General features: G+C 41.7%; 4 protein-coding genes and 1 pseudogene across 4 annotated transcripts; 1 reads left to right on the forward strand and 4 right to left on the reverse strand.

Moving 5' to 3' along the window:
• Nucleotides 1-1759: 1759 nt before the first annotated feature.
• LOC6589296 (male accessory gland serine protease inhibitor) lies at nt 1760-2169 on the reverse strand. Its single transcript, XM_002015030.2, has 2 exons — nt 2062-2169; nt 1760-2005 (listed from the first exon to the last, which is right to left on the reverse strand). The coding sequence occupies exons 1-2, from the start codon at nt 2129-2131 to the stop codon at nt 1797-1799; spliced, it is 279 nt and encodes a 92-aa protein (XP_002015066.1). The 5' UTR covers nt 2132-2169; the 3' UTR covers nt 1760-1796.
• A 156-nt stretch (nt 2170-2325) lies between these two features.
• On the reverse strand, nt 2326-3212 carry LOC6589295. The gene is made up of 3 exons (XM_002015029.2): nt 3125-3212; nt 2828-3013; nt 2326-2760 (listed from the first exon to the last, which is right to left on the reverse strand). Exons 1-3 carry the CDS (start codon nt 3174-3176, stop codon nt 2531-2533), a joined length of 468 nt encoding a protein of 155 aa, XP_002015065.1. The 5' UTR covers nt 3177-3212; the 3' UTR covers nt 2326-2530.
• Nucleotides 3213-3597: 385 nt separating this feature from the next.
• Nucleotides 3598-4555, forward strand: LOC6589294. Its single transcript, XM_002015028.2, has 2 exons — nt 3598-3736; nt 3824-4555. The coding sequence occupies exons 1-2, from the start codon at nt 3676-3678 to the stop codon at nt 4216-4218; spliced, it is 456 nt and encodes a 151-aa protein (XP_002015064.1). The 5' UTR covers nt 3598-3675; the 3' UTR covers nt 4219-4555.
• Nucleotides 4556-5165: 610 nt separating this feature from the next.
• On the reverse strand, nt 5166-5809 carry LOC113565643 (annotated as a pseudogene).
• Nucleotides 5810-8712: 2903 nt separating this feature from the next.
• Nucleotides 8713-11379, reverse strand: LOC6589292. The gene is made up of 3 exons (XM_002015026.2): nt 11297-11379; nt 10390-10560; nt 8713-8984 (listed from the first exon to the last, which is right to left on the reverse strand). The coding sequence occupies exons 1-3, from the start codon at nt 11349-11351 to the stop codon at nt 8779-8781; spliced, it is 432 nt and encodes a 143-aa protein (XP_002015062.1). The 5' UTR covers nt 11352-11379; the 3' UTR covers nt 8713-8778.
• Between the last annotated feature and the right edge of the window lie 1750 nt (nt 11380-13129).

Below are 13129 nucleotides of genomic sequence, written 5' to 3' on the forward strand. Positions count from 1 at the left end.
CACTGAAGTTCTGTAAATAGTTTGCAGGGAAATCTGTTTTTGCCATTTAAAGGGATTCTTTTCGTCTGGAGGGAGGACTTCTCCTGTGGGAGGACATACCCCAGATTTAGAGCTAGAATTTTTAATTTAGTTGCCATTTTCTATAATTTATAATACCTCTATCATTGTTTTATTGGGGCCTTGAGAATTTTAAGATGTTTTGTAAATGATTTTGGCATCAAGTCTATTTTTATTTCTATTTAATTGTATGCTCAGTTGTTCAGTTATAAATATGAGTCACGCGTTATGCAGCAGCACCCCTCGATTGGTTTGATTGGTGCTAGGATGCGTTTCTGCCAGGACTCACTGATCCAAGCCTAAAAAAACTTGGGTTTTGGTGTCGCTAGAGCCTCTTTGAGCAGTATTTTATATTGTTTTTTTAAATTTATGCTTAGCTCTTAGTTATTTTAATTTAATTTAGCATTTTACAATTTTTTGAGGAATATTCTTCCACATTTTCGCCACAGATTTCCCCAAAAAAAGTGCAATATTGTCTCTTAAAGAGCTAAAAATACTTATCTTCAAAAACGCCACCGCATAAACGTAATCCCCATGTGTTTTGAATCATTTGAGTTTTGGCTTCTCAAACATACACCCACTCATTATCCCAGCCATCGTCCATAATCTTCATAGTTTTCGAAACCAAAAAGCAGCATTGAGCAAATATTTTTCACTTCGTTCGGATCGCCAGGAAGTTGATGTATATCGTGTGGATAGAGTGGAACAGTAGACGGCCAGATGAGATGGCCTGGCGACTCATAGAGTCCCCCCAGGGCCCCTTAGGGATTTGGCGTTAATAAATTATTCATTTCTCTCATGCACCTAGCGAAACTAAAGGCATATTTAATTCACGTTTTCCTTGTTGTCAGTGCACCCATTTCATAGGACATCATTTTCTTTGCTTTTTAGGGAAATTCACTTGATTTTCTTTTTGTCATACGATCTATATACAATACATAGCCCTTAAGCATAGCAAAGAGAGTCGATTTTAGTGTACAAGAACATAAATATACATACATATACCTATACTATATACAAATATATATATAAATTGGATTTTTAGCGTACAATTTTAAACTGATTAACTGTTAACAGGACCGCAATTTCTCTCCATACAGTTCATGAAACAAAAAAAAAAACAAAAATAATATATTGAAAAAACCAAAACAAAACAAAAAATCAACAATTTATGGCATAAGTTAATGTTAAATTACAAATATTGTAAAGAAAACATCTGGCAAGATCAAAAACCAAAACAAATTAAAAATAAATGTTATAAAAACAAAGGAAGAAATTGCTTGATTTTACAGTACGTTTCATGGCTATAAGAGCCACTGAAAGGGATTATAAGAGATTCAAGAGTTTAGATCTAGTAAGAATGGGGGTCCCTCTTTGCCCCGGACACATTTGAAACTGGGATCGAAAAGGCACTTCCACTTCCAACCAACGAGAGTATTTTGAGGCTCTCTTTGGGCATTCGTTCAGGGGAGACACTTCGTGGAGTAAAAACCAAAGGAAATCCAACAAAACAGAGACTTTGCTTCTACTTGACTCGTTTTGCTCACGTGCCGAACTTCAATCCCTTCTTCACAAGGTCTTCATAAGAGAGTGCTGCTCAAAAGAGTACCAAAAATACGCCTTCTGTTGAGAGAGTAAACGGTGTGCCTCTTTTTTCTCTGTCCTTTCGGCGAACAGACAGCATAGAGAAAATTGAGTGATATTTTTCGAGTTTTTTACACCCCAGCCTTTTTTGGCCTTTACTTTATTATTTCTATAGAGGCAGCTTCCTTGCATTTATGCTGGCACTCCTCTATCGTGCCGAAGTTATTCCTGTTCGGTTTTCCACAGCCGCCATATATCCACCTTTCGCACTCGTTCTTAAAGAGATAATAGGAATATCTCGGAAAATGGCCATGGCAGGTGAAACCATCGGTGCCGTGACTGGCCGGTTCCAGAGCACAGATCGCTGCGAGAGAGAGTGTTTTAGATGAAGTATAGTCCCCATTACCGCGTTGTACTCACGATCCTTGAGGGCCCGCGAAAGCCCAGACAGGGCCGCGATGACGATGACGACGACGGAAATTAACGTCATTTTCTTATAGGAACTGCTTCTTTCAGATGTTGCGGAGGGACTTTTGTTATTTCCAATAGATAGAACATCTAAAGGCGGGGTAAGAATTAGTTCTGGAAAGGGAATTAGCATCGTGGCAAATCGATTTCGTAGCCGAGGCCATGCCAAAGACGCTGCTGGACTGGACAGCCGGATAGTGGCTAATAAATCTCTACTATGGTCTATACTAGTGTATATTTCGATTTGAGGCTCTTTCGCCGAGTGTACAACTTTCTGGCTTAGATTTAGACATGGAAAAGTGGACGGAATGTGTTTCGTTATAAAAAAGTTTTCCTTGGCTTAAAATGTAATAAATAAAGAGCAGTGGGTAAAGGCACTATTGGTGGCTGTCTTTTTTTGTCGTTTGTGGTAATCCGCCTCTTAGCTGCGACGCACAATCCTTGCGGCGGCGCCCATCAGAAGGAAACCCAGCAAAAGTTGCAGAGATCCGTGCATTTGTAGCAGGCTAGAGCCATTGCAACTGTCGTTGGAGCAATAGCATTCCTCCCAGTACACGCCGTTCTCGTAGACGCCCCAATTGCAGACGCCCGTCACGCCCGTATCCGAGACAGAGGCACAGCGACGTATCACCTGACGCCAGCGTCCGTCCCCTGGGGAGAGAGAAAAAACAACCATTAAACGATGGATATTCAAGAAGTAACAACGTGAGATGCTAACAGATGAATCCCCTGGGTCCCTGCTGGACCACCTTCATGCAGAAGGAGCCGGGCATGTGGCTCTCGTCGCTGTTGCATTCGATGGCAATGTGTTCGGTGCGATTGAACTTTTTGTAGGCGCCGCAGCTGTCGTGACCCTTGCGGTCTTGGTCCGAGGAGCACTGGTAGCAGCGTATGGCCCAGCTGCCTGTAAGAAAAACAGTAATGAATCTCAATTAACAAACAAAACACCTGCCCCAAGCCACACCCTAAGCGGAGATTATGAATGTGGCGTTGGGTTTTTTGCATAACCACCTACCGCACACGGCCAGCGAGAGCAATATAAAGGCACAGCGCGTTATTCTGGACATGGTTGAGCTTCGTATGGTTTGTGCGTTTCAATTAACTTAGCTAAAATGGAGATTTAAACTAAATAAATTGAAAACAAATGGAATGATGTGACCGCGGATTAAAATATACAGTCCGACCCTCAGAAATATACCGTCCAAATTTAAAAACATACCGTAAATATACTGACGAACTCAAGTTCTATTGTACAGAATATTATTAGCCACTTAACTTTAAACGATTGCTAAATTAATTTTCTACTGAACTGGCTGATTCTTAATACTTGCTTTTATTGGATTTTGCGTAAAATAAAACAAATTTGTTTGCTTTGGTATTTTATGTGGACAGTGCTACCAGCCTGTTGGAAAAAGAAACACACCAAGACAGCCATCGATAAGAGCACGAAAACTATCGATACCAGCCAGCATTTTTTGGGCGGTGTTCGCATTTTGTTTTCATTAATTTGTTGTTTGCAGAGGCCCCAAAACGAGTTAAAACCATCAGAAATATAGACCGTTCAGAATGAAAACCTTTGAGAAATGCGTTCTGGGTGCTGTACTGCTGTGCTTCCTGCTGCAAACTGGTAAGTGCCCTATGAGAGCCACCTGCGTCTGCGCCGCGTATATTTTATTAATGCCATAAAAATGTTGTCTCATGTGATTGACCACAGCCCAGGCCATCAAGTGCTGGGACTGCCGCAGCGACAGCGATCCCAAGTGCGGCGATCCCTTCGACAATAGCACCCTGGCCATCACGGACTGCCAGCAGGCCCCCGAACTGGAGCACCTGAAGGGGGTGCGGCCGACGATGTGTCGCAAGATCCGCCAGAAGGTGCACGGCGAGTGGCGTTACTTCCGCAGCTGTGCGTACATGGGCGAGCCGGGCATCGAGGGCGACGAGCGCTACTGCCTGATGCGGACGGGCAGCTACAACATCTTCATGGAGTACTGCACCTGCAACAGCAAGGACGGCTGCAACGGCGCCGGCCTGCCCCGCCTCGGGCTGGCCAGCGTCCTGGGCGGCACCCTCCTCGCTGTCCTCGTGGCGCAACTCTTGAGGCAATAGCAATAGCCCGCCTAGCCCTAGCCAAAACTAATGTGTAATTTTCAAGTGCCTTTTCCAATGAGTCGAATCTAAAAACAAAAAAACTTAAAACTTGGAACTCGTTTCCGTCCATATCTCTATGCCGCACAACACACAAAACATTCCGTATATCTTAAGCTCAATGTTCGAATCTCGCATTTTTGTCTGTCTCTATTTTGTATGCAATTTTTACAAAGAATTCTTTAGTTTAAGGATGTGAGGGGCCTGCACTTGCAAATTGTATTGTATTTGTATTGTATTGCCCCCACGAAAAGTAGAACGTTTTGTAATCGAAATAAAAGATTGATGTATACACAAAGATTTGGGATTTCTCTCAGTTTTCAGAGTGTGTTTGGCTTTCGAGCCGAAGAGAGTCAAGGATCGGTGGGTCATTCGAATTAGACGCCTGAAAGGATGTTTATTTGGTACTCAGTCAGTATATGCATATGTAATCCTATGATTTGCAAGTTAAACAATACATTCTTGCTTTCCATCTATCCATTTTCCAGTTTTATCTCTCTGAGTCGACCAGCTAGGACACCGAGTGCCTGCGCCTCATGGACGCGCTTAAAGAGATAATTGGGGCGAACAAATTCGGACAGATCTAAAAGACATAAATAAGTTCATATTACTAAAAAATTATGTATGAATACAAAGAATGTAATCATTTTAATCGCACCTGTTTCCTACACAAATTTTAGGCAGACCTCAAGAAAGGTTGCACAAATACATATCGCGTCTGGATCAGATCGGATCAATATTATAACCAGAATGAACAATTCAATTTTCCATGGCTATGCTACCCCCTTCGTCGCGCTTACTCTCTCCCACACGCAATCTTCCTCGCCCCGTGTGCGTCGCCTGGCGGAGGGAAGCGAGATGCAACGGCTAATCTTGGTGTGGGAACAGAGAAGTGCGATCCACGTTTACTAGGAAACGACAAGGGGACCCATCTGCTTGGCGGCATCGCGCTGCTTGACCACAATCTGGTTGGCGATGCGATCCAAATCAGGCTGTCCTGTACGATGGAGCTGAGCTTGCGGCCACCGTTTGGGTGCTTCTGGACAAGGCGGGCGTACTCGATGTCCTGGAGACCCTTACGGACAGCACCGTCAGCGGCAATGCGCTGGGTGGACCCCGTTGCGCTTGCGATCACCATAGATCTTGGTTATGGAGCTAACACAAGCAGGACTGCGGTGATAGAAATGACGCAGGAACGAGGCGCAACGCCACCATATAAACAGTCGAGATCGTAAGGGGCCAGCTCCTTGAATTTGGCCGTCTTCATGATGTCCATCTGGTCGGGCACCTTCAATTTTCCAGTCTTCTTGAGGAAGATGGCAACAGCCTTGGTAACGACATGCCCTTCCTGTGGCACCTGGCTGCTTGCTTGTTAAAGGCAACCGAAATGTTGTCCACCCTAGAGTCGAGGTTGAACAGGCGATCCTTGGATGTTATTCTGCCCACAAAGCGCAATATCCGCGTCTCGTGTGATGACGTGTGAGTCGCCACAGCAGCCGCTTTGCAAGGATGCACATGCAGATCAGCAACATGGGCTATAGGTCGTCACCATCGTTATCGTGCGTGGCTTGAGTGAGCGGCTCTTGCTGATGGAGAGGGCGGGAGGGCAGAGCTCAGACAAAGGCGCCGGTGGCGGCTTGGGACGGTATCACCTTGGACACTGTCACCGTTGCAAATGCTGGCTCTGGCTGCGCAACAAAGAAATTTTTCTGAATGTTGTTTTGATTTACGATAATCTCCATCTCTTTATGCCACAATAAGACCACTGTTCCAGTAGAGACACCTGCAGAGCTGCAAATTGGGCTATGGGGAGAACTGCAATAAGAGTTATGTAGGTTGTATCATTCGACCGACAGCGCACTTACCCTTCCCCTCCACGGATTTGATCCGACTGATGGAAGATGACATTGGAGCCTTTGTCGGCGTGGTTTTATTCAGCTCGCATGGATCCATTTGGAAGCAGTGGCCTCCAGTGCCCGCATTATTATCAAATATGGCTGCCCGTTTGGAGACCAAGCCAGGCCCGATGATCGCCAAACAGCCACGTTCAAAGTGGAGTCCCGGAAGGGCCTGTGGCTTGTCTTGTCTACTTTTCTTATGTCTTATTTACTTTTTCAGTTTTTTCATGTTTCTGCTATGCTTCTTTTGCTGCTTCCTTCTTCTCTCTCTGTCTCTGATGACTACCATTTTTGCTGCATACACACACGTACGTACTCTTGTGTGCATGTGTTGATCACTGGCGCGCAAATTGTGTTTCACTGTGTGTGTATTTCCTTGCTTTCATTGGTTGTTTGTGTTTGTGCGAGGCACTCAAAGAATGAATAAGGGTATAACGGTTAGAGAAAATGTATGTAACAACCAAAAATATGGTTTACAAATACAACAATTTATGCATATATGTACATTTATGTGCATATAAATTTTGGGATATGTTTGTCATCTCCGGCTCCAATGAATGCAGAAACTAATTCTAGTTCAATGAAATTGTGCAGTTTATGGTCTTCTCATAGCAACCAAGAAATGGTATCGGGGTCGAGATAGGTGATAAATATGATTTCCAATCATGGACAGAGAACGATTAGCCCATTGTCGTCCAGGGGGTAGTTAAATACACTCCACTTAACTTATGAATCTTGAATAATTTTAACGCAGCTCAGGTAAGAGATAAGAAGTTAAAAAGATGGATAGGTCTACAGATCTACAGGAAAAATTCTTATTATTATTATTGGTATTATTTTCCGCGATTTAACTCGAGGCGTTATCCGGCTTAAATAAAGGGGGTCTTAGTGGGCTAAGCTCGTTTCTTCATCAGTATTTACGGTATATTTTAGTATATGTATTGTGCTTCCGATCTGTGCGCGTCGCTTAAATGTTTTAAACTTTGTCTTTGCGTTGTAAAAATGGAAAAAGCAGTGTTAAAAGTTGTCAAAGCGTGTATAAGTGCAACATTTAATATTAATTTATTGAAATTCGTTTGTGTCGGTGGTTTTCGCAGCGTAATAAGTGTTTTTAGGCAAACCAAGTCCAGTTTGGCCGCCATCTTGTGTTTTTGTGGATATACCTTTCGTTTCGTCGTGAACGTCGTTAAACTTTTTTTTTGAGACTAAATAAATAAGCTAAACCAAAAAGACGAGAATGGAGATAGATATGGAATATGGAGAGATGTGTTTTGAAAATAATATTGTAAATGCATCAGACATAAACGACTTCTTAATGCGAAAAGTCGACGCCCTGCAGCTTGAAGACCAAAGGTAAATATGCTCCCTTGATTTTTATTTCAAATCAATTAACAATTTAAACAGGCCATTCATTTGTACATTCTGCTGATATTTGATCATGCGTTGGTGTGTTTTCCTATGCAAATGGGCGGAATGTATGCATGTGTTTTATGTGAGAAACATCAGAGAAACTGCCTTGCGAAAGGGACGTGCAAAAAAAGGGGCAAGAACTGTGATCACACACACGGTGAGTGTGTGGGTGTTCGCGACGAACGAGGCAGCAAGAGTTCATCGGCGTTGGGTAAAAGGAGACGACAAGAATTAATTCCGTTAGGCGAGTTCGTATGTGGACTAGAGATGGCATTCGGATTCTGTGGTGATGGGAGTTACTGCTGTGGTAATTTTTCCACGATACTTACTCGTATCGTAGCGTATTCCGATAATAATAAATACATAATTATAAATAAATCAGCAGCTCAATATTAACAAGGTAAATATAGTGATCAAGGATTTTCTCCTATTTAAATATTGAGCACCGTATATATTTGCCATATTTCGAATGAGAGAAATCCATTCAAACTCAAATATTTTTATGATCACGACTTTTTGGTATTTCCGATATCAAATGACAGGATTTTCCTATTATGAATAGTATCGAAGTATCGATTATCGATGCCCGTACGAAGTACCCGCTACGGCAGCGCTGCTTTGGGCTTTCCTCTTCCTTTCGTTTTGTCTCTCCGATCTGTTCGTGTCGCCTAAATATTTTAAACTATTGTTCTGTTGTAAAAGTGGAAATAAAAGTGTTAAATGTTTGAAAAACGTTCATAAGTGCACAGTCGAGTACTTATTTATTGAAAATCGTTTGTGCAGGTGTTTTTAGCAGCGTAATTAGTGTTTTTAGCCAAACCAAGTCCCGTTTTGCCGCCATCTTGTTTTTTTCCGTGTGCACGGTCCTTTTATTTCGTCGTGAACGTAGTTTTAAAGTTTTTTGTGAGACTGAAGAAAATAGCTAAACCAAAATGACGAATATGGAGATAGATATGGAATACGAACAATTATCTGTCGATGGCATAAATGATTTCTTGGCTCGAAAAATCTGGGCCCTGCAGCTTCAAGCCCGAAGGTAAAAATGTTTCCATACATCAATTCATATTTATAAGTTTTTTTTCCTTCTTGAATTTTATTTAAAACCAATTAACAATTTACAGACGCCATTAATTTGTACATAGGTATGTGTGTATGTGTGTTTGCACATGAAAATGCATTTTTATTCGTTTTTGCTCATTTGTTGAGTTTTCACTCACAGCGCCATTTGCAAGGCGAATACCGCCACCAGAACAGTTGCGCTCAGGGCCAAATAACGGGACGCTCCAGAGGCATTGCACAGATCCCCCTTGCAGGTGAAGCAGCTCTCCACCTGGCGGCTGTGTGTTACCGTGCACTCGTTGTCCTTCTGCCCAATCGACTCAAAGTGGCAGTCGCGGGAGACAATGACGCCGGCGCGGTCTGCAAGTGTGGAAAATATTTATTAGAAAAGTGTGGTGGGGCGATGTATGTGTGTTGGTGTTTTTCATGTGCATAAAAATGCGAATGAATTGTGAGGTTATGTGCGTCGTATGCGAGGAACAGGCGGAGAGGGAGTGAGTGAGAGAGATGGCAAGTGTCCGAACAGTGGACAAGAATTGTGAAGTGTGTCTGTGTATATGTGTGTTGCAAATAGAACGAGACGGCAACTGTTCGTTTTCGATGCGTAAAAGAAGAGGACAAATAATTCTTCCGTTACGCGAATTCGAATGCGAATTAGAGATGGCAAATTCTTGGAAATGGTTAAAAAGCGTTATGGGAAATTGTGTTAGTGATGGAAGTTCGTGGTGGCAAAATCCTCTATCCCGATATTTTGCTCATATCAGCGCGAACAAAGCGAGTCTGCCCCCTGGCAGACCCTGGCTCCCCACTATTTATTCTATTATATTACATATATTTTATTATATTTATTTAAATTATTTTATTCCACTATTCATTTAAAATATTGAATTCTCTTTTGACATATTGCTATATATTTATACATATAGTACATACATACATTTATTTCTATTGATTAAATTTAATGTTTATGGATTTTATAATATGAAAGAACTTTGCGCCTGAATTACCCGTGTCTATTCCCACATCCTATATAATATACAGTCTTGTGAAAATAATAAGAAAACATGCGCCATGGCAGCCCCATACCATAATTAATCCCCTCCCACGTCTTTTATAGTTTTAAGTGATTCAGATTTGTGTTTATTGGTTCTAACACATACTGTGTGCCACAATCAGGGTATAAAATATTATATTTTCTCTCATCCGATCACAGGATATTGCTCCACAACGACTAGCATCATCTTGGATACATTCTTTTTCAATAGAAAGGGTATTTTACGTGATTTCTTTGGACTTAAGGGTTGTTAGAATGCTCCGAATCATCTATTGATGCCCGCTGATTAATAGTCGATCCCTAATAATTCTACCCGGTTTAAAACATTGAAAAGTGGAGCAGTAGAGTGAACATCGAAATTTCTTGTTTAATTTTAAGTTTTGTGTTTTTTGGATTCCAGTTAAAGTGGAATTTCGGATTTAAGCTTTCGGATAATAATTGACGTGCCTGCCTTATGGCTGCGTAACGCACTGTGCCTGCTTTGCATTGACTTTGTTTGCCATATGTTAATTGGAACTCGGGGCCCGACCTTCCCCAACCCCCCCGCCCGAACATCATCTATCGTTTGTCGACGGTGACATCACGTCTTATTAAATTGTTGACGTTTTCCGTTCAAGGTGCGTGCCAGTGCGAATGTTGTGTATGTGTGTGTGTGTGCTTTGGAATTTGTATGCAGGGAAGAACTTAACTTCAGAGACAGATTTCACTTACCGCTGGTGACCACCTTGTTGCATTTGGTCACTGGCTGGAGCTGTTCCATGGTATTGGGCCTGGCCGCATTATCGCAGTCCACCTGCCGCACGTTGGAGCCAGCATCGATCTTCTCCTTGGCGCAGTTGGGATCCGTTAGGGACTTGCATTGATAGCACTTGATGGCAGTCGCTGTGGAAGAGAGAGAGAGAGAGAAAGAGAGATAGAATTCTAGCTTGGATTACTTGATTCCAAACACTCGAAACGAAAGCTCTGTCAAGGTTGGGGGGAGATTTGAATTTGCTTGTAACCAGTTTGAGCGCCCCACCCCCCTTCCCACGATTCCATTATGTAACGCCAACACAAATTCTCTCACTCTTCCCCGGATATTTATTTGTGTTTTTTGTGTCTTTTTTTTTTGTTTTGCTATGAAGTCACTTTTTGCTTATTTTTGTCTTGGCCAAATGGTATGGAAAAGTACGTGAATATTTGTTAAATGGATTGTTTATTGTTTTCCGCAGTTTTAGTATGTGATAAATAATGGAATTTGTTTTTCTTTTTTAGTAATTCATTGCACAACCTGATTGATCGATCTGGGTAGCATTTTTTGTCGGATTTTTGATTCTAAATACGTTTTATTGTTGAAAATATTCCACTGTATGTCTTGAAACCTGATTAGGGAGCATTTTTTGAAGATTTGTTGTCTTTAAATCTGGTTTTGACTTGTCTCCAATTTGGGTCTCGGCAAAAGGCAGCTTTCTGGTTTCCAACTACAACCTTTAACCCCGCGTTCTTTGAATCCAATTTCACTTTCCAATATTTAACTGGAAGATGTTTTATATATATTTAAATGCTATTTCGGTTCAAATGTTTCACTCAAAAACAAGTTTTCTTCCTGCACTTTCTATGGGGGGAAAAAAGCACTCACCCGAGTGCATCAGGCACAAGGCAATAAGCAAAACACCAAACATTTGTTTCCACATAATTATATATTTTTGTTTGAAAAACTTTAGTAATAATATTTTGCAAAAATAAAAGCTCTATAAACTTTTTTGTAGTGCTCTCGGGCTGACGGTCGCTGAACAACTGAAAGCCAAAGGCGTGCTTCGGATTTTCGGGTTCAAACGAACTCGTTTTGAGTGGGCGATCGGATCGTGCAACGAAAAGCTTTTGCATTTCATCTCTCACAAAAATTTCAACGTTTTTTGAGTGAAACTCGGGAACGAGTTATGTCAAAGCGCGATGTCGGCCACGCAAAAAAAAAAAAAAAAAAAAAAAAACACTATTCTGTTGTGATCGCCAGCTTCGTAGGCGGCTGCCCCCGTTTTGTCTTCAATCCATTGATTGTTCTTTTTTCCTTTTCTTGTGTGTGGTTGGGGTGAGAATTAGTTGCGGTCAAGTATTTGGGATTTTTTCTTTAATTGAATTTATTGCTGATGGAATTTAATTGCCAAATGACACAGTTCTCTCTCGCTCTTTGATTTTGCGCTGCTGCTGAATGGCAGAGGTGGAATTGGAGAGGTGAAAGATCCCAAAGGCAAATTGGTGTACAGTGCGTTTCATTAGCAAACGACAGGTTGACAATATGAAGGCTTGTTGGTGGTACATTTGGAGGTCTCTTAGCCCACGTTCACGTGTGACTGACAAAGGAAACGTCTGTTTTATTGGTTGTACAGACGAACATCTCTTTTACGGACTTTCATGCAATGAAGTTTTCTAAATAAAGAATTTATTTCCAAAAAAAATGTTCAACAATTATTTCTGTTTTAAAATTTTTTCTGTAGAATGAATTCCCCTTGAGATTTGCTATTTGAAAGTTCGACTGTATGGTTTTCTGTAATATTAAAAATATTCCATCCCTAATCATCCAAGGATTGACTAGCGGCGGATGCTTCATGGTTGATGAACTATGGTTTTTTAAATCTAGAAATTACACATAAACAGAACACTTTAATCGGGAATAAAAAACCTACAAAATTGATAAAAAATGTTTATCTAATTTGTGATTGTTATTATATAATGTAATTTATGGTTTATTTATGTGGTCTTGTTTCTTTTTAAGAATTTTGAAGTGGGGTGATGGCCAGAGTTTGCTGTGCAGTGAGTAACCGGCAACCGGGATCTGGGGGATCGGATATCGCTTTCCTTTGTTGTTGCAAGAACTTGATGCCCCTTCGATGCGCCAGTCTCTGGGCGGCTCACTCACTTGCATATTCGTAGACATTTAGTCTTTGAAAATTACATTTTCCTCAATAATTTCTACCGTAATTTCGTTGCGTTACCTACCGCTTATCTCCACGAAAGTTCAACGACCTGCTTGTGGGTAATCCTTGCCTCATTGTTGTCTCGTCTGCTGTTGCACATTGATGATTGCTTATTTTGTTGCATGTTATTTGAGCAATCGACTCGTTGAAATCTTTCCCCCCTTCCGCACCCTCCCCTGTCTGCTATCATGGCAATTGGAAATGTTCTTGGCCCGGGTTTTCCATCCGGGCTGGAAGGCAAGCGGCGGCGGCAGTGATAAGAGCAGCCAGGGCCAAAGCCAGTTTCAGTGCCAGGGGAGTCACAAATCCTTTTCAATGGCAAAACCAAGCAAAGATTGAAGTTGGGGCAAAAAACTGCGATTATAAAGCTTTTCTACAACTCCCCCTCCCCCCCTCTCTATCGCTGACTCATTTTGTTTCCCTTAAACAGTTTTTGTGGTTTTTTTTTTTGCTAGAAATAATTGAATTTGTTGCAGTTTGGGGCTGACTCCAAGTCT

Source organism: Drosophila persimilis, unplaced genomic scaffold (assembly GCF_003286085.1).
Source record: "Drosophila persimilis strain 14011-0111.01,24,50 unplaced genomic scaffold, DperRS2 tig00000191-arrow-pilon, whole genome shotgun sequence".
In the NCBI taxonomy this organism is placed as follows: domain Eukaryota; kingdom Metazoa; phylum Arthropoda; class Insecta; order Diptera; family Drosophilidae; genus Drosophila; species Drosophila persimilis.

What these genes read in the sequence shown, in the direction of transcription:
- LOC6589296 (XM_002015030.2), bottom strand. Translation starts at nt 2,131, where the DNA reads ATGACGTTAATTTCCGTCGTCGTCATCGTCATCGCGGCCCTGTCTGGG. An exon ending in TTCGCGGGCCCTCAAGGATC is followed by an intron (nt 2,006 to 2,061) that starts GTGAGTACAACG and finishes TCTCTCTCGCAG; the next exon opens with CGATCTGTGCTCTGGAACCG.
- LOC6589294 (XM_002015028.2), top strand. Translation starts at nt 3,676, where the DNA reads ATGAAAACCTTTGAGAAATGCGTTCTGGGTGCTGTACTGCTGTGCTTC. An exon ending in GTGCTTCCTGCTGCAAACTG is followed by an intron (nt 3,737 to 3,823) that starts GTAAGTGCCCTA and finishes GATTGACCACAG; the next exon opens with CCCAGGCCATCAAGTGCTGG.
- LOC6589292 (XM_002015026.2), bottom strand. Translation starts at nt 11,351, where the DNA reads ATGTGGAAACAAATGTTTGGTGTTTTGCTTATTGCCTTGTGCCTGATG. An exon ending in CTTGTGCCTGATGCACTCGG is followed by an intron (nt 10,561 to 11,296) that starts GTGAGTGCTTTT and finishes TCTCTTCCACAG; the next exon opens with CGACTGCCATCAAGTGCTAT. An exon ending in CAACAAGGTGGTCACCAGCG is followed by an intron (nt 8,985 to 10,389) that starts GTAAGTGAAATC and finishes CCACACTTGCAG; the next exon opens with ACCGCGCCGGCGTCATTGTC.
- LOC6589295 (XM_002015029.2), bottom strand. Translation starts at nt 3,176, where the DNA reads ATGTCCAGAATAACGCGCTGTGCCTTTATATTGCTCTCGCTGGCCGTG. An exon ending in GCTCTCGCTGGCCGTGTGCG is followed by an intron (nt 3,014 to 3,124) that starts GTAGGTGGTTAT and finishes TTTTTCTTACAG; the next exon opens with GCAGCTGGGCCATACGCTGC. An exon ending in GGGACCCAGGGGATTCATCT is followed by an intron (nt 2,761 to 2,827) that starts GTTAGCATCTCA and finishes CTCTCTCCCCAG; the next exon opens with GGGACGGACGCTGGCGTCAG.